Source organism: Palaemon carinicauda, chromosome 14 (genome assembly GCF_036898095.1).
Source record: "Palaemon carinicauda isolate YSFRI2023 chromosome 14, ASM3689809v2, whole genome shotgun sequence".
Lineage (NCBI taxonomy): Eukaryota > Metazoa > Arthropoda > Malacostraca > Decapoda > Palaemonidae > Palaemon > Palaemon carinicauda.
The window spans coordinates 4,408,304-4,435,881 of NC_090738.1; the positions used below are offsets into that span (position 1 = coordinate 4,408,304).

The 27,578-nt window shown below is 40.6% G+C and overlaps 1 protein-coding gene across 1 annotated transcript in view; it reads right to left on the reverse strand.

Moving 5' to 3' along the window:
* LOC137653847 (uncharacterized) overlaps positions 1–16,911 on the reverse strand; it is an 829,144-nt gene extending 812,233 nt beyond the window's left edge. Inside the window, exons 1-3 of the mRNA XM_068387498.1 lie at positions 16,624–16,911; positions 5,832–5,912; positions 5,233–5,364 (exon numbers count right to left, since the gene is read on the reverse strand). Coding sequence (XP_068243599.1) covers positions 5,233–5,364; positions 5,832–5,912; positions 16,624–16,875 — 465 coding nt within the window. The 5' untranslated portion in view covers positions 16,876–16,911. The remainder of the gene's footprint in view (positions 1–5,232; positions 5,365–5,831; positions 5,913–16,623) is intronic.
* Between the last annotated feature and the right edge of the window lie 10,667 nt (positions 16,912–27,578).

Consider the following 27,578-nt stretch of genomic DNA (forward strand, 5'->3'; position numbering starts at 1 on the left):
CCCGATGATGTGAGTCACAAGTGCTTCCTGTTACAAAGGGAGAGGCGCCCTCCGCCGTTCAGTCTGACTAGGTATTGTCGGTATGGAAGCATTTCCACCATGGTACCGGTACGGTCCCACACCTTGGTGGCCTGATTTTGCACTCGCACTTGGGAGCCCGGGTTGATGACGGGAAGTGTTCTGGATGGTCTGTTCTCTGTGAGGGCAGCACCGTTGTCAGCCATCTGACGTTCTCTATGCCGGAGGGTTGCCCCCAGTGTTTGTCTACCGTGTCTTGGAGCTGCCTGCCTACTGCCATCTGGCCGGGTGACTTATTCATTCCGCAGAGGGGGTGTTGGGGTACTGTAGCATAGCCAAAGAAGACTTATCCGTGTCGAGGATACCGCCGCTGCCCGTGTTGGCCATTATTATCCGCTTCCCAACCTTGACTGCGGCCTCTGCCCTACCGTTGGACTGCGGATACTGGGCGAATGATAGTCGCACGGACTTGAAAAAATTCCATTTCCTCGCTTATCAGACTAGTGCCACTGTCCGTGAAGATTTGCTCCGGGGCTCCCCACCTGGTGAAGTAGCGACGTAACTGGGTCTTGATGTGAGAGGAAGAGGTATCAAGGGGGGAGTGGGCCAGCTCCAGCCAACTTGTGATCCTGTCTGTGTAGGCCATGTACGTGTGTCCGTCATGCTGGAACATATCCGCTACCGTCATCTGGAAGGGGTACTCAGGGGGCAGCGTGATGATAAATTCCTCCGCGGCCTGGGATGGTGCGTGCATCGCATTCTTCGCACAAGGAGCGGTGATACTGCTGGTCCCCCTCGAGTCCAGGCCATTATACCGTCTAGCGCGCTCGTCGTTGCATAGAGTCCAGGCCTTGGTGCCCCGCATGTAGGTTGGCAGCCACCTGCTGACGAAGAGGCTCTGGGATAAGTAGGCAGACGTTGCCCTGTTCGAGTGTTTATGTCACTAAGTCTTGGACGACGACCAGCCTCTCCCTGACACCGTAGAAGGGCCGGAGGCATGCAACTTCCTGGGACTACCTGTCGGCCCAGTCCCCGGCCAGGACCCTGGCCATGAGCAGCTGATACATGGGGTCACTGACAGGGTCATGTCTGACACTCGCCTCATCCACGACGCAGCTGTCGTGCTCCACTGCTGCCAAGACAGCGGCTGCTATAGTGTCGGTGAGGTCTTCGTCAAGGTCCACACCGTGGGTGCCGGGATCAGCTTTCAAGGCGGGGTATCGTGACAAGAAGTCTGCCGCACTGTTACGCTTCCCCGGCAGATACTTGACCCTGAAGCAGTACTGCAGGGTTCTCTCCTTCAGCCTGAAGAGACGGGGGTTGTAAATTTCCGTAAGGGCCCGATCCCCCAGCAACTTGGTTAACGGGCGGTGGTCTGTCACGAGAGTGAGGTTGGGGCACCCCAGAAGGAACAGCCTTGCCATCTGGAGACACCAGGCTACCGCGAGGTCCTCCCCCTCCACGGCGGCGTAGCCAGCTTCGGCGGTGGCGAGATGGCAGCTGCCGCATAGCGTCAGGCACCACCGCCCATGCAGCAGAAGGGCGTGGCGGCGGAGCTGCATGCGCAATACTGCTACAGGATAACAAACCCTATGCCCTCTTTGCTCCAGTTGATGATCGCTGCTGTAGGGCGGCTCATGTCGTAGTAGGCCAACCCGTCCTTGGCTAATTGGCAGATCGTGTCCTGGGCGTGATGGAATTTGGTGCGGAGTGCCTCGTCCCAGTACACTAACTTCCCCGTTGCCTTCTTGAGGAGCTCCCTGAATGGGTTCATGATGGGGGCTGTTGCGAGGAAGGGCACCAGTTGGTTGACGAATCCGTACCATGCCCTTATGTCAGTGATAGAGGGCTGACACGGCATCGGGAAGTTCTTGATGGCCACCAAACGTTCCTCTGTTGGCTTGTAGGCCTCTCAGCCCAAGTTGAAGCCCACAAAGTCCACTTCTCTTCTTGCGAACTGGAATTTCTCCGGCTTCAGGGTGACGCCATTAGATGCGCATGTTTCAAGGAAGTCGAAGGCGTGCCTGAAAGCCCCTTCGATGCTGTTGTCGTAGAGCAGGGTGTTGTCCACGCACTTATATTTCCTCTGGATGTCCTGGATGGTGTCATCGAACCGTCGAGTATACGCATCGCCGGCGGAGCAGTGCCCCATAGGAGTACGATGGTAACGAAATCTCCCCCAGGGGGTAATGAATGTGGTCAGGTCGCGACTTTCCTCGTCTAGCTCCACCTGGTAGTATCCCCAGTGCGCGTCCGCCACGGTCTTGAATGTCGAATGGGGCTGGCGTGTGGTGTGTCTACCGCAGGCAGGATGCATTGAGGCGCGGGTAGTCAACTGTACGGCATGGCTGTCCTGACTTCTTGGCGACGACCATCATACGGGCACACCACTCGGTCGGCTGCCCGGCAGGTACCGGTTCTATGACGCCACGGGCGACGTCCTCTTCGAGCTGGGCCTTCACTTCTTCTTCCCAATGTTTGGGCACCGATGCTGGGGTGTGGCATGCGTAGGGCATGGCTCCTGGGAGCAGGTGGATGTGGTGCGGTTCCACCTGCATCACTGGCAGTGGCTTCCTGGCTTTGTTAAATGTCGTTGTGGCGAAATGTTGCAGGAGCCAGGCTTCCAATTGGGCCGCATGCTCCTCCTTGGCCGGCAAGGGCACCTCAGCGGGTCAGGGTGGTACCTGGGCAGCCCGTCAGGCCGTGCCATTGAACAAGCTCACAAGTGCCACCGCGGGAGAGGGGTAGGAGAACTCCTTGGGTACCAGATTCAAGTCCCTACAGGCATCCAGCGACAGGAAGAGGTGCTTTGCCGATTGCACGAAGTACACGTCCTGCTCCGTGGTGCGGCCTTGCAAGGTATCGTGGCACACGGCGGATCCAAAGCACTTCAGGGGGAGGTTTGCCACATCCCGCAAGCCGGTACGGGGTGTAAGGGCTGCTGGGCGGACTTGGAGGTGCGACGGCAGGGAGGGGCCCACCACACATACCTGTGCACCGGTGTCCGCCACGAAGGCGACAGGCGCTCGTACTCCTGTGGCGGTGTGGACGACTGTTACCTCCACTACTGGATGGCGGGTGAGGTTGGCACCCGCAACAAGCACAGCACTAGGCACAGCACTCGACATTTCTGTTGGGGATTCTGCCGTTTTTGCATGGAATTTCCAGCAGCATTTGTAATAGTGGCCCTGCTTGCGGCATCCGTTGCATACGGCGGACTTGGCAGGGCATGAAGCTCTGCCGGGGCATGGCGACCGCTGCAGTTCCCACAGGGAGTGGGTGGGGGACCCCTACCCATACCAGCGACGGTTGCATTTGGATGATCTGCCTCTGGTATCTCCCTGCTACCCGCGCAAGCAATTTCCCGCCAATTATTTCGGCGAGCAGCGGCGTCGACACGGGCCACCTCATAAGCACAGCACCTGGCCCTAAGAGCTCTAACACTATTAATGTCGTTGCTACATTGGTACACATGACGACGCATAGCCTCATAACTTAGGCCCACCATTGACTTAGGTAATAACATATAATCAGCTAGATTACACTGACACTGAGGGCACTGGAAATTGCAATCGGTAGCCTTTTGGGAACACTTTAAAAAATCATCGCTAACGCTTTCACCTGGACCTTGTATCGTATTAAAAAACTCCAACCACAACACAGCATGGTTTGTGGAGCGTAACACAATATCACGAATAAAATCCATGGCTTCCGTAGCGGTGAGGTTACTCCATTCCTGTGAGGGGAATCTGGCGTCCAGCACTCGTTGCAGAGGGGGCATGCAGTATAGCCTGATGGTGGTGGACGAACTCGTGCGGCGGTAGTCTGCAAAATTCGATCCAACATTCCATCGACCTTATCCAGGACCTGAACGTGGCGGGCTTCAGCTCGATTTCACTCTTCTCAGGGGCTGCAGACGAAGGGACACAAGGTGCAGGGGCAGCATGTGTCGTAATCCGGTCGCGTAGGGAGTTGATCATTTGTTGCTGTGCCGCCATGGCTTGCCTGGCTTCTTGCAGGGCAGGAACGAGCCCACGGGGGACGACGGGGCGTGCGGCCCTTGGGGTGAACTGCGCTGAGCGACGCTGGAAGGGCATGGTGAGGGTCACGGAGGGCCTTCAAAATCACTGTGCCATATTAGATGTCAAGGTGGGACAAGAAATACACGGTGGTGGAGGCGTGTGGTTTATTGCGTCCTCAATTACATACTGACTCCAGTTGCAGTCTGCAACTGGCACACTCACTTGGCATCTGCCCACCATGGAAAAACATATCTTACAGATGCAGGTACTCGATCAATAAGTTTGTTATCAACATAATTGGATTACTGCCATTACACATACCTGGAATAATATCTGTGGATTGGTGTTGTAATTGACAATCCCAGCATCTTTGCCGAATCATCTTTATGGGATTCAAATACACGTTTTTATAATTAGAATACATTTATTCTTCTTAAGTTACATTACTGCTACATCTCTCAGTGGCTTGCTACTCGAGAGTCTACTTCAACGTAAACAAATGTCTTGTATAAAAATTCAAAAATAACAGATAAGCATAACTCTCAAAAAGACTGGATCCTACTGCAATACATAAGTATGAAGAATCACATCCTATCTTTGAGGCAATTAATAAATGATTAAATCCCCCATACCATATGCTACTACACTTATAATTAACGTTTAAACATGTTCTATCAATGCAATACTGTGCAAAATTACTTTCAATACACATAGCACATATGGTATTACAATACAAAAATACATAAGATTACATCATCCAAATGTATAAAAAAAAATTGTTCAAATATGAGGTCTGTTCACTGTCCAAAATCATTTTCACATGGTTAGTGGATTATAAACAGACCGGGTGGCCGCGTCAAGTTATCTCTTAGTGATATCACACAATGGCAGAGCAGCCTTTACCAAACCTAGCGAGTCTGGTTGAAGCCTGTGCCGGCTGGTGTAATTAATTCTATTAACAACCGAAAATGCGCTCCAGTGTTTATTAATTTATGGCTCTGAGTGAATGATAAATAGATATTGTTTATTTTTTCAGAGTTAGTTTTGGCATGTCAGCCCACCTTGAATATTCCAGATAGCCTACACAGTATTGTGTTTGTAAAATTAGATTACCATTGAAAAATTATTTTTGAGCTCCTAAAACAAAAGCTGGTTGAGGAATTGAAGAGAATTCAGTAGACAATTTACATACCTTTCTTGGTTGAGTTAGAGGTTTCATCCTCAACCTAAACTCTGCTGAAGGGTCTCGAAGAGGTGTCCCTGATTGATTGGAACTGCTGGCCCCGTCATTCCTCTGTTCTCCTGAAGCATTCATCGGCCTCAGCTGCTTGTAATAACAAAAATGACTATCATAATGATAATGAGAGTCTCACAATTTGTTGTTTATAAAAGTCTGCATAAAGAACTGCTCTTCAAATGCTATTTGTTATATGTGGAAAAATACATTATTCTGTAGTACAGATTAATTGAATTAAACAGTAGGCTACATTATATAATAAGATGGTTACTAGCAGTAGCTATTGCTCGAAAGCCCAAAAACTGACAAAAGTTTAGATTCAGTATCAATAGGCATCATCAACAAAAATGTTACAGTAGCTTATGTTGGTTTTATAAAGCCAGTCATAAGAATATTATTAAATCACAGAAAGCAGATAAATACAATATAACCACCCAAGTCAAAATTTACCTAATATAGCCCATTCCGTAAATGCTTTACAGTATTCTACAGGCTAATTGGAGGATTACTAAACTGATCAGTTAGAAAATGATGAACAAACACACTCAACTTACCATAGGCAGCATATGTCGTGCATTGTGATGAGACGAATGAAGTCGACGACCGCGTCCTCGTGATCCAACTCCGCTAAAAGACTTGAGGAAATAATTGTCTCTTTTGAGATATCTCATTTTTCATACTTAAAAGTCATAACTAGAATGAATATTAGACTCATCATCATATAACATTTTGAGCTATTTTTAGTATTAAGAACGTTATCATTTTTCTAGATCAAATATTCTAAATGGTGTTTGCTGCAGCTTTATAAAATAATTGTATGAATGGACATTGAGAAGTTTTAAGTATCGTTAATGATATCAATATAAGTAAAGTTGAATAAAAGAAGTTTTGACGGAGGAAAATCCTATTTTTGGGGAGGTGTTGTGTGGTCTCCAAGGATTCCCTGTTCTAGCTTTTCACAGGAAAGACCTTGGAGACCAAACAGCACATTAACCCAAAAAAAATGTATTTTCCTTAACCATACAAACCTGAGACCTTTAATATGAGTATTGGGGTGATTTAAGAAACTCCTCAGATTTTTTTTATCAATGGAACTATTCATGACTTGGCGTTTAGAAGCTTGTTTATTTGTTTCATCATGTTTTCTTGGGTAATCAAAAAATAAGGTTTAAGTTATTCAGAATTGTTAAAAATTTCTCTTTGTTTTAGAGATATTTGTACTTAATATTGTTGTAAGATTGTCCTTTATAACTTAACAGTAATTAGAACAATGCCAATGCATCCCTGCATGTCGTGAAAGGCGACTAACAGGAATGGGACGAGGGAACTGGGGACCCCCTCTCCTGTAATATCAAAGAGTAGGAGCCTGGGGGAGAGTAACTGGTCCCTGCACTCTAGTTTTAGTGTCTGAATGTGTGTGGATGTATAGTCAATTCTTTAAAGAGGCAGATTTGCACCGACTCGCAGGGGTGCCCTTTTAGCTCGGAAAAGTTTCCTGATCGCTGATTGGTTGGTCAAGATAATTCTAACCAATCAGATAACAGGAAACTTTTCCGAGCTAAAACGGCAACGCTGCAAGTCAGTGCAAATGCACCTCATTAAAAAAATTGAGTATAGTACAATAGAGAGTAAAAGATATGAGATTGGAGGTATGTTTAGAAATAGAACGATGGATATGTTGGCCTTGTGTGAGACAAATATAAAAGGGAAGGGTGAAATGATGTTCGGTGAAGTGACTGGTGGAGTGTCTGGGATTGAAAGGGGAAGAGCAAGAGAGGGTGTGGCTTTTTTGGGGTTGAGCCATGTCTTCCTGATGGAAGTTCCTCTAGGCAGCTTTCTACTTGGGATATTTCCTGCGGGTGATATGCCAAAGAATTTTACCTGTAGAATTATTACAGGGTTCTGACCCCTGGAGCAAATATCCCGAGATAATGTGTATGAAACAGAGACGTGTTCAAAACAACCATGGCTCTCCTTCCCCGAATAGTGTTAACTTATCTCGAAGGATATGGGATAGGATTGGATGTGCGGGAGAGCCATTACAACTCCGATCCCAGTGTGTTACTGTAAACATTATCGCTGGTTCACCATTCCTTCTTGTAGCGCCATCTTGATAGATTGCTTTGGGAGTTTTCCGCTTGTTTTGGCAAGTTTTTGACTGTTTTTTGGACTATGGATGCTTTTTCTTCTGCTTCATTGGTTAAGCTGAGTATCTCATCCTTTTCTGGTGGAGAAATTCGCGTCTCCCCCCCCCCCCCACCTTGTTTTTGCACTATACCTCCATTCTTTTGCCCATGGCCGTCGCATGGCCGAAGCCAGAAGCTCATGTTTTCAAATTGTTTGGGGTTTTATACAAATTTCTTAGCTAGGCTTGTAGAAGTGTGTTACATATATTCTTTCACAATGGTGTTATGATGTTAGGTTAGACTTTTGCTTTTTTGCATTCTAGTCTTAACCAGTCTTGGCCTAGGCTAACTATTTACCCTTAGCTCTTGGCCAAGGCTAGCTAATATTTATAATCCCACCTTCCCTTTCTTACCACGTGACCTGATGGTTCTTGTGAAGCCGCCACATTTCCGTGGCCACTGATACATCATAGCGGGGAACTGCTGCCTTGAAGGGACTCCCTGGGAGTTGTAGATAGTGGGTTACAGTCGGCTTAGGTTGACAGTATCTTATTTTATCTACTTAGCTTTAGTTTTTGGATAGGCGTTACTGGTTGAGGGAACCTGTTCCCTGTGTCAACATTCTGTTGATCCCTTGGAACGATATTAAATCTGCCCTATTATTGACAGGCAGACCTTCCTTTACTGCCACCTTACCCTTCTTCTAGGCTATTATACTTAGTCTGTGGCTAAATAGCAGCCGGTTGTGAGAATTCGTTCTCTGTGCCTACTCACTGTAGATCCCTTCGAATGACATTAGATTGTTCTAATACTACAGTTAGGCCCTCCTGTTCTACGGCTTTACTATTTTCTAAGGCCCCTTCCTTTTCCTCCTTTCCTTCATCCAACGTTAGGTTCGGTCTTCTTGCTGTGGAACTCGGTTCCTTTGCCAAGTCCAGGTTTCCCTGGCATTTGAGGAATCCTCAATCGCTATATAGATGTGAGACTTTTAGTGTAGCTTCGGGTGGGTGGGTGAATAATCCTATCCTGGATTAGTTCTCTCTGCCACCTGTGGGTGGGCTGGCTACTCCTTTCCCCTTCCTAGTTAGGGTACATTTGCTTCCTCTCTGTGGAACTACAGTTCCTTTAATCTAGTCTGCATTCCCTGGCATTGGAGCATACCTCTATTGCTATATAGCTACCACACTTTAGGAATTCACATAGAATTCTGAGCTGTTTGGCATGAGCTTACATTGTAGTGTAGCTTTAGCCGTAGCTAGAGTAGGTAGAAATCTTTGGAATATAAATTTAAAAAAGAAAAAGTTATTGAAATTTTTTGAAGTGTGATGATATAAACATTTTTTGGTGTGTTGATAAGTACTCATTGAAAATTTTCTATCTTTACAGGTTACTGATGACATGGAGTGTGCGACAGTAACCTGCACCAGGTGGGTCAAGTTGCCTTGTGGCCACAAGACCTGTAGGAAACATGAGGACTGCCATGTTTACAAAGATTCCCTTGCTATTGGGAACCTACCAACTGCAGTATATGCAAGGACCTAATCCACAGAGGTTTCCACGCTACCGACGGTTCTCGGGATGAGAAAGCGTGGAGCCAGAAGACCATCAGGCATTGTGTGAGGGGATTCCAAAAGAGGTTTTTGCAAACTCAAGAGTACAAATCCAACTTATGCCCACAGTAGCAATTTCAATTTCAAGCTGTGAATATTCGTTCAGTTAACTGAAATTGATTATTATTTATCTCAGAACCTCAATGGGACAGGGTAACTTTAATAACGCCCTAGCATTTCTAAGTATTGAGAGTGGAGAGGTAAAAGTCATTATCTTTGATGATGTTACTGATAAGTTTACTTTAGTAAAATCTCGCAGTCTAATTGGCATCAATTTTTATTTTTTTTTTTCTAATCTCTTTACAATAAATGTTGTCTTTTAAATGCTAAATCTAAGCAGTTTCAGAAGCTGACAAATTACTTTTCATTTTTTATTCAGTTTTAATGAAAGGGGTTTGATTGGTAAGGGCTATTAGAGAATAACCAGTCAAATCATTATTCTAACTAACATATTTCTAACATTTTAAATTTTAGGTACATTTAAACATTTTCTCTAAAACTGTTTTATAAATGTCAATTTACATAATTTATTTAGTTCCGAATTTCATGATTTTGCATGTGTATCTTCCTCAATAATGTTGGTACCCCTAAATTCCATGGTTTTAACGAAAAAGTTTGCATCACTGTAAAGCTTGAGTGTATTTTGAATATGATCTAAAACTGTTTTTATCAATGCTTATTTCCATAGTTTTTTTTTTTATTTCAGAACATCAGGATTATGTAGGCAAATTGTTTTTTCTTTCTTTTAAATACATCCTTAATTTTTTTTTCCTTTTTTTTTTTTTTTGTGCAGAACAGTGTTAGTAAAACATTTGTGTCTCCCACAATAATGCTGGTAATACTAAACTTCATGATGATGCCTGTAGGTACTATATAATGTTAATTTGTATCAGTAAACTCAATATGTCTTCTGGCAGTAAATAATGGTAGCTTGTTCTTCATATTGGCAACTGAATCATTGTGGTGCAAATCCAGAAACCATAAGATTTTTTTTCCATCACAAAGGGCGCCATTTTCTGTTCTTGCCCTGGGTGCCAGTAACCCTAGTTACGCCTCTGTCTACATTCCTGCATGAGATTAGCTCAGTTACAGTTATCCTACTTTATTTAAATATTAAAAAAAAAAAAAAAAAAAAAAAATTGTCCTATACCAACTGCAGAAATCTTGAATTTAGCCATACATCTTGATGTGTATATTAATGAAAATCAGTTGATTTGTTGTGGAGGTAGATTACAGAAGTCAAATTTGTCTCCTGAAGAGGCTGAAACATAATGTCCAATTTATTTACCTGCCAAAAATCCCTTCCTTGACCAAATTCATCCTAACAAATTATCATAGCCATTGTCATTGGGGGTTAAGTCAAACAATGTTAGATCTTTAGACAGCAATTTTGGATATCAAAAGCCATAGTCATTGTAAAGAACATCATTAGTAAATGCGTGCTATGTAGAAAAGTAGTTGATAAGCTTGTCCTCAGCCAGGTCCACCTCCTTTACCAGAGGAGAGAGTCCATTATGTTAGATCATTTAGTTCTATAGGAGTATATTCTACCGGTGCTATAACCAGCGTTGATCCTTCAATCGTTAGTGATACTGAACGGGTATATGTTCGTCTGTTTACCTATACTACCTCAAGAAAAGTGCATTTGAATTTGTTTAGTTCTCTTACTACCTCCGAATTCTTATTGGCCTTTGCCGATTTGGTGAAAAGTCTGTTGTTGTCATTTCTGATAATGGTACCAAATTTAGAGGAGCCAAGAGATTTCTTAATGATATGATATGATACACGCAAGACAACAACATTTTGTGGAAATTTGACACCCCTCGTTCTCTATGGAGTGGTGGTTTCTGTGAAAGACTCATTGGAAGTGTCAAGAGTAGCCTTCATAAATCTCTTTAAAAAACGCATCTCATTTAATGAGTTACACACTTTTTTATCAATTCTCGTCCACTTACCTATTTGTCAGATGTCCGAGGGGAGTACCTCAATCCTTCTCATTTGATTTATGGAAGAACTGTAACCCTATTTTCATCTCTGAATTCCTTTGGATCCGATGTTCCATTCAGAAAAAAATTTAGATTTGAGATTACAGTATGCCAGATTCTCAGACATATTGAAGAAATATGAGAAAATGTGGTTGAATTCATACCTCACATCACTGAAGGAAAGACATTTAAGGGTTCAGCCATACTGAACGCAGTGATTGTCGAGGTAGAGGCACGACTCGGGCGGCTGAACACCTCTCAGGTGGTTTTTGCTCCACCATGGCTCGCTTTGCCCACAAATAAGAATTACCTCAATGCTACTCTGTTTTGGCAAGCGGTACGTGGATGAGCTGCATACGTCAATCGTGGGTATTTTTGGATGTATTTTGACCTTCAGATGAACAAGAATATGTATGTAATGAACGGATGGCACTTTTAACATAGTTACCGAAATACATAAATTTACAGTAATTTTTGAAATAGATTAATCTCCTCTCTGGGAGATGTCTTCTGACTACATGCTGGAACTGAAGCGTAGGTGGGGAAATATTTTCTCTTGTAAAACACAACATCCGGGAACTCGTGCATAGATATTTAGAAGCTTTTAATTGGTTAAAAAAAAAAACAGATAATGATTACATCATACAAAAATTAGAACACCAGAACCGCCACACATCTCATGCCTCCTCACTCTCAGCAGTCAAGAATATCCTTACTTGCAAACAAGACACTATCCTGGTTAAGTAGGAAATTGCTTCTGATTGAAAATATGAGTGTTAAACTGGACAATAGATTAACAATAGAGTTTGGATTCAGGATTTTGATAAACAGAAAAGGGGAAAAAGTGAATTTTACCATTAACATTACCAGACTGGTTTGTACTAAGGTAAATCTTATGAATATTTACGTTTGATATAAGTCTTTTGGCTCTTTGGTAGCAATACTGGAAATCAGGCTCACAAAATAAACATTTGGAGAAGGCATCTGACGCAGCTACAGATAAGGCTTCCGTTTTTGTAGGACTTTTTTTTTTTTTTTTTTCCAAAATATAATCACATGTTCTGACTCCAAGACCTTCTTAGCTGTAGAATCACATTTGTAATCTATAATATATTTATTTGAGATTTCAATGCCTCGTCAGCGTCATTTAATATAATTGTTTGTTTGAAAGCTTCAACAAGTTATTTGATGTTTACTTTCTATTCAGTGTAACTCGCATTTTCAGTTTATAGTTTTTTCAGAAACCATTAAAGTGTTAAATATTTTGTGTTCATTAGGATGTCTGTTTTTCTAGGCTTAGAGGAGCCTAATATGTTGAGTTAGTACCAAACTCAAATTATACGTGGCTTAACTCGGGAACCCTTACAGTTCTTAGATATCATCTAAGTTAGATATTTCTAGCCTCATTAGCCCCAACATCAATTGTTGAAAGAAACTTTAGTCCTATATTCTATAGCTTGCAATTGAAGTATGGTTGTTAACTGCGTTAATACAGGTTGATAGCATGCACCACTGGAAGCAGTCGTTTTAGTTCATTACATTCACCACATGTATGACAATCAGCAAACCTGAACGGCCATTAAAGCTTTTAACAAGGTAAACATTGAAGCGTGCTGGGTAGAGGGTAAGACCAGCCCACCTGACAGGCAGCTCAGCCCTCACTTTGACCTTTGACCTGGATGCTTGTCGGATGAAAAGGTCTCAGGTTTGTAATATAAACCATTAACCTTTAATAAGAGACTTATCCTAAGGGGGGAGTAAATTCCCATGACCAAAACTGGCTTGGCTGACCTGGGAATGTTCAATGATCTTTGATCCTAAAAGGAGCGGAAGTCACGATTCCTGTCAACCCCCTAGCATCCGTGCATAGGGATGCAAGCGGAGTTAGGGTAAGCCATTAACAAAAGGTAATCAACAAGAAATCTGTATCCATAGGATATTTGTCCATGGAAACAACCCTAGGAGTGGAATGGTCTCTCTTCAAGGACTTTTTGGTTCACCTTGTATCTGACCCTGAAGCTTCAGGGGAATAATCTCCTCTCCCCCATTTGGCAGAACAAGGGGTTGTAGTTTTGTAACTGAATTGTTTCCTCCAATAGGATATGGCCACCACGGGACCAATGTTCCTTAGAAGGATAAGGATGTTGTTGGTTGGACTGGTCTCTTGCGGTCTTACTAACAGAGTTCTCGAGTTTGAGACTCGTCTTCTCCTTACAGTCCTTGGTTCAAGGGGAACTATGACCAAGGAGATTTTCTGTGTAATTATGGCCAAGAGAGCCAGGAGCATGACCGAAAAAAAATCTCCTATGAGGTCGTAGCTGACAGTGTTTGTTACCCAGTCGGAGGGAGAAAAGAATGCAGCAATCAGGATAGCATCTTGGAGAAGTATCGTTTCTTCTCTCGTGGTGAATGAGATAATGAAGAATGAGATTTTTTTGTCCTTGAAAAGAGAAGTGTGTTTCCTTAATCGAGGAGAGCGAGACCGAGACAATTGCGCTTGCCAAGAACCTGACCAAGAGACTCCCCTGCATAACTTTTGGTCTCATGTTGATCAGTTTAAAGGTTTAAAGGCAGCTCATGAATGGCAGAAGCAAGGGACAATGACATTGCCCTACCAAGCAGGACAATGCCCCAGAGAGTGACCATATATACATATGATCAGTGCCCAAGCCCTCTCTCCACCCAAGCTAAAACCAGGGAGGGCCAGGCAATGGCTGCTGATGACTCAGCAGGTAGACCTATAGGCTCCCCAACCCCACCCCCTATCCTTACTCACAAGTATAGTGAGGCTGCAGACACTAAAGGAATTAACAAGCTTGAGTGGGACTTGAACCCCAGTCTGTTGATCACCAGGAAGAGATGTTACCAATAGGCCACCATAACCATAAAAAATAGAAAAGCCATCCTCAAATAGTCTTAAGAAATACAAAATAAGACTTCTGGTTTCCAATTGGTTTTGATTTTGAGGTTGTTTTTTCAAACAGCTATCAGCTTGTTTCCTACCGTACAAGACAAATTGGACAATTGGTTGCATGGGGTAGAGCATGGAGATTGCTCCTGGATGATCGTGCTCGTAGAGAATGTGCGCATCTTAGGTGCATGTGGAGATAGTGTTATCAGTGATTATATGCTGAGAGATTGCTTTTCACAAGAAGATTTATCAAGGGAAAGCTTCTTCTTCTGGGGAATCAGCAAAATCGGAGGCATCGTCTAATATTTCCTTACTCTTGGTAGGTTTTGTTTTTAGCATTACTTCCCCACCCCCTACACCACAGAAACTTTCCAGGTGAATTTTTCGGTGTTTTATATGACTCTAACTGACCAGTAGTCCTGTGCTTAGGTGGCATCATCGTCCTTATCTTCTTTGGTGTGGTAGGCGATGATCGTGCGCTGGGAAATCAATGTTGTGGCCACATTCCAAGGTAGAAAGCAAAAGTTCAGCAGGGGAAGAAGAAGGCAAAGGCATCCAAGGATTTCACATCCTTCTTCTTCTTCCCAGCAGTCAAGGGTTTCGTAACTGAAAACTGCGCCTTCGCAGAAGAAGCAGCAATGTGAACAGAATTATCAAGATTCCTCTGCAAGGGAAACATGTTGGGGAGCAGCAGTGGACTTCTGGGTTCTAGCAGATCCTGGTACCTCCAGAAGTTTTTCCACCAACAGTTCACTAGCAATCCCAAGTGAAGGCCACAACCTAGAAAGATCCAATTTCTCACTAGGATTGTCAGCATTAATCAAGGAGGTGGGAGATAGTCGAGAGAGAGGGGTACTGTATTGCCCACACTAGGGCATGGCAAAACAGCCACCTTTTCTAAACCACTTTCAGTGGGTTGGGGGCAGTCTCCCTTCCCCACGATGGGTTCCCCCAAAGAAGAAACCACAGGGGAAACAGTTGGCTTTGTTCGCCAAGAACAGAAAAAAGAGCTAGAGTTTTTGGCATCAGCTTACGCGTACCCTTTGACGCCAAAGAATCCCTCTTAGAGTTCTTTGCTAGTTCTTGATTATAGGTAATACGTTGGCCAGGGCACCAGCCACCCATAGAGATACTACCTCAAGTCTAGAGAATTATTGAGTCCTTAAACCTACCACAGTACTACATTGGATCCCTCCCTCTGATTATGGCTCATTTTTTCTTTGCCTACACATACACCTAATAGTCTGGCCTATTCTCACATTTTCCTCTGTCCTCATACACATGATAATGATGAGATTACCAAGCAATTGCTCAAAGGGTTAGCAACTGTGCTGTAATTGTTCAGTGGCTACTTTCCTCTTGGTAAGGGTAGAAGAGACTCTATAGTTATGATAAGCAGCTTGTCTAGGAGAATGACACTCCAAAATCAAACTATTGTTCTCTTGCCTTGGGTAGTGCCATAGCCTCTGTACCATGGTCTTCCGCTGTCTTGGGTTAGATTTTTCTTGCTTGAGGGTACATTCGAGCACACTATCCTATCTTACTACTCTTCCTCTTTTTTTATGAAGTTTTTATTGTTTATATATGAAAGATCTAATTTAGCATTGTTACTGTTCTTAAATTGTTTTATCTTAATTGTTCATTACTTCTCTTGTAGTTTACTTATTTCCTTGTTTCTTTTCCTCATCTGGCTATTTTTCTCTGTTGGAGCCGTTGGGCTTATAGCAAACTGCTCTTCGAACTAGTGTTGTGGTTTAGTTTTTAATAAAAATAATAATAATTCCACCCACTGCACAGGAGGCCACTCCCTACACTCCCAACAAGGGGTATAATTACAAACAGTAATGCCTCTTGCAAAAATTACAAAACACATGAGGGTCCATCTTTTGTTTACTCATATGCCTGCCACACCAGAGGCCTTCTTTGAGTTAATGCTCATGGGTGGAGAAGACAGTGATGACTCACCAGGGCACCTCTCGTCTGAAATTTGGAGACCTTCAGCCATAGCAAGCTAGGATTTCCAAAACTCAAGACTGGGGTTTACCCATAAGAGGAGGCCTCCCAGTTTCTGTAGGTAGAGCAGAGAGATCTTCCACCTTGGTAGCTTGCTCTTCAATCACAGGTCATCAGTCTTCTTCAGTTTGCCCTCCGAAGAGTTAAATAAAAAGCAGCCGAAGCGACAGCTTTCGGTAGTCTGAAGTCAAGGGAGAGTAACCGCACTTGGATCTCTTCTTCCTCCTACTCCAAAATATCCCCCACTGGAAGGACGACTATTCCCTGCACACATCACAAGGGGAGTCAGATGTGCAGCAGTGCCATCTACACATTGGTCACAAAGGATGAGTATCAACCTCAACCATACTTATAGAAGGTGCCACAGTATTGATCAGACAACTCTGGACACATCAGCATTCTGCTAAGTTCCTTCACACTCATATTGAAATGGGAGCAAGAAATAAAATTAGAAAAACTTCAAGCCAGTTGGAGAACGTCGAGAACACATCTGTGTACCTCGATGGCTGGAATCAGAATGAAGGGCTGAGCACTGTCAGACCTGTACCACCAGTGTATACTGGGTGGTTGTTCCCATAATTTCGATAATTCTTCATTAACCATTTCTAGCTTTAAATCTTACGTCTACTAAAGAACGAAGGTTTGTATTCAAATAGGGACAAGTAAATTTTCAAAACTACAATAACAATGGAATGCCTTACTGTGCTTGGAACCAAAACTTCAGTAGTGATGATAAGCTGCTGAAGAGTATAACGAGCAACGCCACTTATACCTTGCCCTCCATTAGGCAGGGCTGGAAGACCTGGTCCTAGGGAAGAGGAAAGTTCACTGGCCTTTCTTTTGCTACATGGTCTGGAACCTCCTCTCCCTCCTGCTCCTCCTCCAGTGCCTCCTCTCCCACTGTGCTTACGCCCTCCTCCTCCATAGCTATAAGGTGGAGTCAAGCTCTTCATTTTTTTCAGGTTTTACATCGGTTCATTAATCACCGTCCTGCAAAGAAAAGGAAGTCATGATTTTGTGTTCTCATATACTATAAATACACTATATATGCACATCTATTTATATATATATATAAATATATATATATATATATATATATATATATATATATATATATATCAATATATATATATATATATATATATATATATATATAGAGAGAGAGAGAGAGAGAGAGAGAGAGAGAGAGAGAGAGAGAGAGAGAGAGAGAGAGAGAGAGAGAGATTCTCAATAATACATATAAAGATTCTAAGCAATTTGTATACAAACCTGATGGATTTACTCTATAGCTGTTTGCTATGAACAAATTTAAGAAAGTCCTGTGGGTCTAGCAACATTTTATGATTGCCCGCTGTTCCCACTTGCTCTGGGTGGATGTGTAAGAGCCTGCGGCTCAATAATAATTTTTCTCGTGTTTTAGACTTTTGAGGTGGATGAGGTGGGAAATATAAATAACTGACTCAAGTCTGTAATGTGGGGTACAACTATGTGTGAGTGTATATATATATATATATATATATATATATATATATATATATATATATATATATATATACATATATATATATATGTGTGTGTGTGTGGGTGTAAGTGTGTATATGTGTATGTATATGTGTAATATAGGTAAAATTACATGTTTAAATACATGACCTAAGAGGTCAATATGGAAGAGGAGCGAGTGTGAGAAATGCCATAGTCATGTCATAACCAGGATGCTAATGCCAAACCTCAGCAATGTAACATTTTTATGAAGAATAAACACAAATACGAATCGTGAGAAAGTTGTGTCGCCACCGGATGCAGGTGTCTTCCTATATTAATGTTTAGTTTACATTATGTGTTTAAATGCTGAGATAACTGACTATACGATATCTGTGATATCGATATTTTAGCCAGTTCTTACTTAGATGTCATACGGAATGGTCATCCGACCAAACCATCTATACTCCTGTGATGGAGATGTTAATAACTGTTTTTAAAGGAATAAACTATTTTAAAGTTAACCTACCTAGACTTACTTGAAGATGTAACATACCAAGTCTAATATACAACACATTGAAGATGACATTTGATGGGAACCCGAATGTGTGTTAATAACAGTATCACACCAATAAATGGTGGCAGCGGATAAAACTCTAAGAACCAGAGAAAGATCTTCAAGAACCAGCGAATAAAACTCTAAGAACCAGAGAAAGATCTTCAAGAACCAGCGAATAAAACTCTAGGAACCAGAGAAAGATCTTCAAGAACCAGCGGATAAAACTCTAAGAACCAGAGAAAGATCTTCAAGAAATCAACAGTAATGAATCTACAATTTTGACTAAGTATCTACGTCCACCGAAGAAATGAAAACATTTAATACCAACAAATAAACGTTATACAAACTGAGGAACTGGATCTTCAATCAACATCCTAAGAAAACCAAGGACTGACATTCAACGTTTACTAAACATTGAAGAAACATATCCAGGAAGCACTACATTCAACGGAAATCGGACCGAAAACATTCACCCAAACATCAATGAGAAGAAACAATCCAGTGAGAGAGAGAGGAAGTGACGACATCACCCTACGCCCATATAAACCAAAGCTAAGTACATTTCTTTATTCATTTCAGTTTTAGACAGTGAAGTGTAGTTATCACGAGTCAATCGTCCATTATTGCTGGGGTGAGTTGTTTGTTAATCTTCATTTTTCCTTTCATTAAAGGAAACTATTCAACTTCGAATTCTCGTCGAGAATTTTTTTTCTCTCTCTGTGCTAATTCCGTTTTCTTTCAGAAGTTCTCGGGAAATATCTTTATATTTGTATCATTGTATTGGGGGATTGTGTTATGATCTTTGTTTGAATAGTATTTATGCGTTTTATGCAGTGGACGTCTGTATTCATATAGAGATTTTGATAGGATTGCAAGGAATCGAAGAGATAAAAAACAAGTTAAAGTCAAAATGACACCTCCAGGCAGCCCGATTAACCCCACCCCCGGCCCGAGTAACCCCATCCCGGCTCCGATTGTTACCTTAGTTAATGCCCGATCAGCTATCCTTCCTTTTCAAGGTCGGGTCAACGGCTTCTTACCTCAGAATGTTGAGTCGTGAATTTCTTCCGTCGACGCCCATTTAAATGCTAAACAAATTATAGACCCATTTGTACAATTACAAGAAGCTAAAAGTTTTATAGACTTTTCTAAAGGAGATGCGAGTGCGTATTTGAGGGGAGTTTCGTTTCAAGAAGCAGTTACATGGGATGATTTCAAAGTTAGGCTACGTGCGGTCTATGGCGGTGAGGAAGCCTTGGATGTAGTTTTAACATTAAGAAATACACTTAATCAAGCCACTATGACTCGGCTTAATGTTATTGAGAGAGCAGCTCTCATAGCCGATAGGCTAAACGAGTATCAAGATATTTTAGGTAATTCCACTTGGGTTACTAGAGATAACATCTCCGTGAAAGATTTCTTACGATTAATGTATTTAACTTGCATGACACTTATGTTGCCTGAAGCTTTAGTGCAGTGTTTTGATAAAAGGTTAACGCCAGCAAGTACGGAAAAGGATGTATATAAACAGATAAAGAAACATATGTCTAAGTGTCCTGATCTTGATCCCGTGTTTACACAAGTTTTTGCAAAGAATGAAACTAAGCCACAGCAAGTAAACGTAGTTCATAATAGTCAAGTTGCAGGAATGACGTGTTATAATTGCAAACGTCAAGGTCACTTGATTGCAGACTGCAGAACGAGATTCTGTTCGATACATAATAGTTCTACTCATTCATATAGTCAGTGTTACTCGCGTAAGACACAACAGAATCCTAGAAATACACAGTCAAATCCACAGTCAGTTCCATATGGAAATAAAAAGAAAAATCCTCAGTTCAATAAGAAGAAACAGCCAAACGTCAATGTAGTTCAAAATCAGAAACAAGCAATTAGTTCTTCGAATAACGCTGATCCTGGGTCGTCAAACCAGAACTCGCAAGGTCAGACTAATTTTCAGAATGTGCAGAGCAAAGCAAATACCACATAATTAACTCCAGTGGGGAAGAGAGTGATGTTGGGTCAAGGTCATTCATATCAACATCAGTAGTATTGAATAATCCATTTAATGTTTTATCAGATCATTGTGAGGCAATAGATTTTCCTATGAAACACACGGCCGAATTGAATAAATCAGTGCATGCTCCCGTAGATTTGCAACAAATTCACACAATAATAAGTCAAAATGGGTTACGACCAACATTATATGCTGTAAATTTAGAACTCCGATCCTTTACATTATTTTTTGACTCTGGTAGTCCACGTAATATCATGGATTTGAGGACACATCATTTGTTGTTTTCGAACTTCCCTATAGAAAAGTCCGGAGTAAGGCTCTCGGGTATAGGAAATAATGAATTAAATGTAATAGGCGTAACTCATGTTCAGTTCAAGGTCGGTAAGCGCACGTTTGCCGATATATTTGTTGTTGTACAAAACATTGATATGTATCCAGCTGTAATTATAGGATACCCATCTATGGGCAATCAAAACATTATCTTAGCCCCTGCCAAGGACGGCGTGTATATCAAAGGAAAATTCTATAAGTCTTCTAATACCTTGAAATCAGTTTTGGATAAAAAGGAGACGACAAATAAAACAGTGACGTACGTTGAAGAACCAATCACTTTTCTCACTAATAAAGAAATAATATACGCGACCCAACAGAATTCTCGTTCACCCGTAATATCATCTTGCATGCAATCTATCGAGCCGAACGTAACTTCGAATTTAATAGTGCAAATAAAGAAAACGTTACTGGGATCAGAAATATTAATCCTTTCCGACACTTTGAAAACTAACGGATTGTCCGTCACACAAGCTAGTTATACAGTAGGCTCACATCAACAATGTAATATTGAAGTCTGTAATCATTTAAATACCACTTTAGTAATTCACAAAAATCAACATATCTTGGATGTAGAAGTTTATAAACATCGTATTCTTACCGTTGCTGAAATCAATCACACTCAATCAGTTGCGGTTGAATCCCTTTTGCAATCTATCAAAAATAAAATTAGTAAAGACATTCAAGAAGAAGAAATTCAGCAGAAATATTTTGGAATTTTAACTGAGTATCATGATGTTTTTTCCACTACGGATGGATCCTTAGGAAAAACAGATGTGATCGAGCATCAAATAAGGTTAAAGGACAAGCAGAAAATTATCTATGTACCCTTGTACAGACTCCCTATGAAATTCCAGAATGAAATAAATGATGAAGTAGGTAAAATGCTAGAAGAAGGAGTCATTAGGAAATCGAACAGCCCTTATAATTTTCCATTAATAGTTGTACCGAAAAAAGATCGAACATGGCGTATCTGCGTAGATTTCCGTTGCCTAAATGAGGAGACGATCCCTGATCGATTCCCACTGCCCTGTACTGACGATATTTTATCTTTGTTAGGTCAGAATAAATATTTTACCAGTTTGGACTTACTTATAGGCATTCACCAGATATCATTTGAAGAAAATAGTATCCCATACACAGCCTTCAGCACAGCCAGGGGACATTATGAATTTTTACGGATGCCTTTTGGTTTACGTTGTGCTCCCATAACATTTACAAGAATGATTAACATAGTCTTTGGAGACTTGCTAAGGGATATATTGCATGCCTATATGGACGACCTTGTAATCTTTTCCAATACCTTAGAAGAACATCTACGTAAATTAGAACTAGTACTACAGAGACTAATACAACATAACTTAAGGGTAAAGATTAGTAAGTGTGAATTTTTCAAAACAGAATTAGTCTATTTGGGTCTTAAAGTAGTCCATGATAAGGTGTCGGCTATCCATAACTTTCCGATACCTACTAATGTCAAAGGAATACAGCAATTTCTGGGATGTAGTGGATATTACAGGCGTTTTATACGCAATTACTCAATAATAACCGCTCCCCTAACTGATCTTACGAAGAAGGGCGTAGATTTCATATGGTCTGAGCAGTATCAACAGGCGTTTAATACCTTGAAAGATGAACTGTGTAGTTCTCCTATCTTAAAATTTCCTGACTTCGGTAAGGAATTCTTCATTGCAACAGACGCCTCAGACTTAAGAGTAGGTGGGGTATTGCTTCAGCAATATGAAAAACAATTTTTCCCGATAGCTTTTTATTCTCGAAAACTGAGAACTTCCGAAAATAAGTATGCAGTAATAGACAAGGGCTAGCTATTGTTAATTCACTGGTGCATTTTAAGTTCATAATATACGGTTATCCCATTAAGGTTCTTACTGATCATAAACCACTAACCGACTTCTTTAAAGGCTTCAGCCACAGCCCCAAACGAACTCGGTGGCATTTGATCATTCAAGACTTTGGCGCGAGAATCGGGTATTTACCAGGGAAAGCAAATATCATTGCTGATGCATTATCACGCAACCCTGTGTCATCTTGTACGGAGCCTTTAGCTGAATTAATAGATATATCAACATCCTTGCCTATTGTTAAAGCTATATCTGAAAAAGAAGATCTGGGCTGGAGTGCTGAATTATTACAGACTAAGCAAAGAAAAGATCAGAAATTAGAAAAAATTATAAATGCTTTTAAAGGCAATCGTAAGGAAAAGGAATATATAAAGTATACGCAGCAGAATTATATAATCAAAGACAATATTCTGTGTAGATCCGTGACAAGGAAAACCCGCAATACACCACATGTAACCAACGACCAGGTAGTGGTACCAATCTCACTTATATCCACTGTCCTAGATTGGTTGCATGCAAACCCATTGCATGGACACCAGGAGTTCTCATTAATGTCACAGAAAGCCAAATTGTTGTTTTATTGGCATACGATGCTTACAGATATAAAAAAACACATAACTAATTGTCGCACTTGTCAGGAAAACAAAGGGCACACAAAAACACCTGTCAGCCTAGGGGCTTATCCCGTGCCCAATCAACCCTTTGAAAGGATACATTTAGATTTATTAACAGGATTTTACGTGTCAGACAGAGGAAATAAGCACCTCTTAGTAACTGTAGATGCTTTGACTCGATATACAGAACTAATAGCGCTTAAAACTAAAACTGCGATTGAATGCGCTAGGAAGTTTTACGAGTGTTACATTTGTAAACATAGAATTCCACACATGATAGTCTCAGACTCGGATGGAGAATTTAATAATCACTTTCTTACCTCATTGTGTGAATTCCTTAGCATAAAGAAAATCAATACCATGATTTATCACCCAGAGTCGAATGGGCTAGTGGAAAGAGCGAATAGGAAGGTTTTGAATATATTAAGAGTAACACTAGGGGGATCAGACCCCAACTGGGATATTGCAATACCTGCGGTACTGAGTACTCTGAATCATTCATATCATATATCAATTAAAATGTCACCGCACGAGGCATTGTATGGTACCCCAGTTAGAACGCCTTTCCATGTATTAACGCCTACAACTAATTTATCAAATCCTTTAAAAGAATATATAAATGGAAGCAAAAGTCGTTTTGATATCCTTCGAAAGAATTTAGAAGAATCACAAATTATAATGAAGAGGAATCATGATAGAATAGCGAAGCCAACTAAAACATATACCGTGGGTGATAATGTATACATACAGGTAAATGTACGTAAAGGACTCAATAATAAACTAACACCTAAGTTTGAAGGCCCATTTAGCATTTTGGAAACATTAACGGCCAATAGATTTAGAGTTCAAAACGTATCCCAGCCCACTGATGAAAGAATTGTACCATTGGCTCACATAAGAAATTAAAATAAGAGGGAAAGAAGTAAGGGAAAAAATTTTTTTTTTTTTATTTTTGTGAACCTTATATGTTAAAAGTTTTTTCTTCTTAATACAGGAGTAATTACATATGTTTTTCTCGTTACAGGTTTCTAAGATGAAGTTTTTATTGTTAGGAGTGATATTGTTCGCTCAGACATTTTTCTCGTGTGGGATGAGCTCTAAAACTAAAAGTATAGATTTTAAATATGGCACTATAGTAGAAAGACAAGAAGACATTTTTATTACATCAAGTAACGTAGTTGTTGAAGTACGTATGCAAGCAATTTTTCTCCCAGAGAATGACGTCACTAGCTTAAAGAGCGCCATTTCAAGGTTTGCTGTTTCATTAAATGAAATGCATAGAAGACACTTTCCTTTTAATACAGAGAGTTCGCTTGCATCGACACTAAAAGTTGCAGAGATGCTATCCGACGACTTGCAAAATAAGACTTACGAGGCAGAATCTTTGGCTCGTGACCTTTTGATGTGGACAGTAAGACACGATAATCTTGAGAAACGTAACCCGTTTATTTTTGCTGCACTAAACATCTTTGGTTCTATTGCAAGTTTAGGCTTAGGAATTTCCAATCGTCTTAAGATTAGTAATCAAAATAAGAAAATTGAGTTTTTGACTCATGAAAATGAATTGATTATGTCAGAACTAAGGAATCAGTTAGCTTCAATCAATCAAATTATGAGTTTGGTAAACGACCATTCTAGTAATATCAGTCAGATTATGGAAGTACAAGATTTGTTGGCAACGTTAACGTATTATGATTCAAAAATAGATCATATACATAATAGAATTGCACATTTCATTGAGAAATCAAAAGACTATGAGGAAGCTATCACGTTAGCGACTAAAGGTGTACTGTCACCGCATTTGTTGCCAATAAGAGACTTAACATTAATTGTGGAGAACGGACGGGAGAAATTAGGTTATGTTCCTTTGTTAGACGCACGTAGGTTAGAATTTTATTACAGCCTAATTACAGTAAGCGTTGAAATTCACAGGATTATGATTACAATTCCCTATGATTCTTCCGATGCCTGGCAATCTTACAGGATATCACCATTTCCGACTTTCATGATGAATCTCTCAAATCCAGTAATATCCAGTTTGACAGGACACGTATTGATTTCCCCAGACAAGGAAACATATACGGTCATTAAAGACTTAAATCAATTAACTCACTGTTCAGACGCAATGAATAAAAAAATATGTACAGCTGACTCCTTTGAATTCCATAAAAACTCAATGGATTCATGCGAGTTAGGTATAGTGCTAGACAGTGCTCTCTCCCATACACATGAAAATTGTCTGAAAAAGCTTTATCCCTTTGACGATAATAAGTTTAATTGCAGACTGAACAACGGCTCGTGGATATGATACGACAAGGCCGGCTTCAATGTATCATGCCCGGACGGATCCACGTCCTATTCCCAAATCTTCGTTACAGCAGATGGTTGTATCGGTACGTCCCCGAATTACATGGTCCGTGGAATCAAGACTATCATCGGAGAACGGGCCTACTTCGCGAACTTCACGTGGTCGACTACAATTCCATCTTTACCTCTCCCATACAATGCACGTGTGGCTAATTGGTTGATGAAATTAACCGAGATGGACCACCCGACATCGACTTATGCAGACCGTCGTTTCTACGTTTAATAGCAGCAATCAGCGTTACGGTGATGATATTTATCGCCGTTAACATCCTTGTTTGGCGTAGGTTAAGGAAGAATAAATTGGAGCTCAAACAGAACGTTTTGTCATGTCCAGACAAAACTCCTTATTTAATTCAATTTAAAGCCGTTTGAAACTGGCCCCTCCATTTGCTCAAAGGAGTAAAAATTGTCTTGGAAAAGTGTTGTGCATGAAAAGCAGTTAGTACGTTAGTAATATGTAGTTGAAGAGACTATAGAACATTTGCATTTTAAAAACATTTTAAAAAACATTTAAAAAATAAATCATTTTTTGGGCACCTAATAAAATATATAAGCCCTAAATGTTAAAATAAAGAATTTATGGGCCCTATATATATATATATATATATATATATATATATATATATATATATATATATATATACATATATATATATATATATATATATATATATATATATATATATATATGTGTGTGTGTACGAAACCGTGGTACGTGTACGTACCAGGAATTCGTGTTTGTGCACTAAAATTATATCTTTACCAAGGTAACAAATATTTTTTATTAGTTACCGTATTATAATAATCTATATTTTTGACAAAGGTAACAACTATTCTTTAACAAGTTACCAAATCATATGTATATCAGTATTTTTTTTGTTGGTACCATACAATCGTTAGCTAGCAATGTACCATATATATGATCTGTATTTATCATGCATTTTTTTTTTTTTTTTTTTTTTGACAATGTCTTAAGTATGCATTTTTTTTTATGTGCCTATTAGAACATTCATCCTTAATCATTTGCTTATGGCTAAAGTTAAAAAAAAAAAAAATTATATATATATATACAGTCACACTCCTAGTAAACATATTTTGACGTATTGTTAAACTTTCAAAAATTGAAGGTAGCTGACCGAGCTAATGTAATATAGGTAAAATTACATGTTAAAACACATGACCTAAGAGGTCAATATGGAAGAGGAGCGAGTGTGAGAAATGCCATAGTCATGTCATAACCAGGATGCTAATGCCAAACCTCAGCAATGTAACATTTTTATGAAGAATAAACACAAATACGAATCGTGAGAAAGAGTTGTGTCGCCACCGGATGCAGGTGTCTTCCTATATTAATGTTTAGTTTACATTATGTGTTTAAATTCTGAGATAACTGACTATACGATATCTGTGATATCGATATTTTAGCCAGTTCTTACTTAGATGTCATACGGAATGGTCATCCGACCAAACCATCTATACTCCTGTGATGGAGATGTTAATAACTGTTTTTAAAGGAATAAACTATCTTAAAGTTAACTTACCTAGACTTACTTGAAGATGTAACATACCAAGTCTAATATACAACACATTGAAGATGACATTTGATGGGAACCCGAATGTGTGTTAATAACAGTATCACACCAATATATGTGTGTATCGTGTGCGGACGGGATGCCGAATGCACTATTGCCGACAGACAAGATGCCGAACCCAAGATGCCGAAAAGACACAAAGCCGAAAGGACATGAAACCAAACGGTCATAAAACCGAACAGTCATGGGACCGAACAGTCATAAAGCCGAATAGTTAAAAATTAATGACAGAAAGAAATTTTGAAAATATAAATAAAACCATGTCACCCATACAGTTTGACAATGGAGTTCATTTAGACAGGACATGGTGGACGGAAGCTCCTTTAAAATGGATATACTTACATTGTTGATAATAAAGTTAATGATACCATATACTGGAGATGCGAGAAAAGAAGAGTATGTAAAGGAAGAATAATCACAACGAATGCTACTCGGCCAGAAAGTTCTTCAGATCATTCACATCCGCCAGATAGTGCTCACACAAGTGTTCTAAAAGCTTTGGATGATATGAAAACAAGAGCCAAACAGACAGAAGAGGTTACACGCAGTGTAATTAATAAAACCATTGATGAATTGCCTCTAAGCATGTGTGGCTCCCTGACAAAAAGAGAAACTTTTGGACGAATGGTAAGACGTGTAAGAAATGTTAACGATAGTGAAGATTTCAACATAACAACGCGTGGAGAAAACTTTCGTCTTTATGAAACTCAAACTGTTACCATATTTTCGACAGAGAAGAATCTAAAATTATTATCGAGAAAACAGACATGGTTTGCCGATGGCACCTTTGACTCTGCTCCTCTCGGGAAACAGCACTATACAATACATGCAATTAG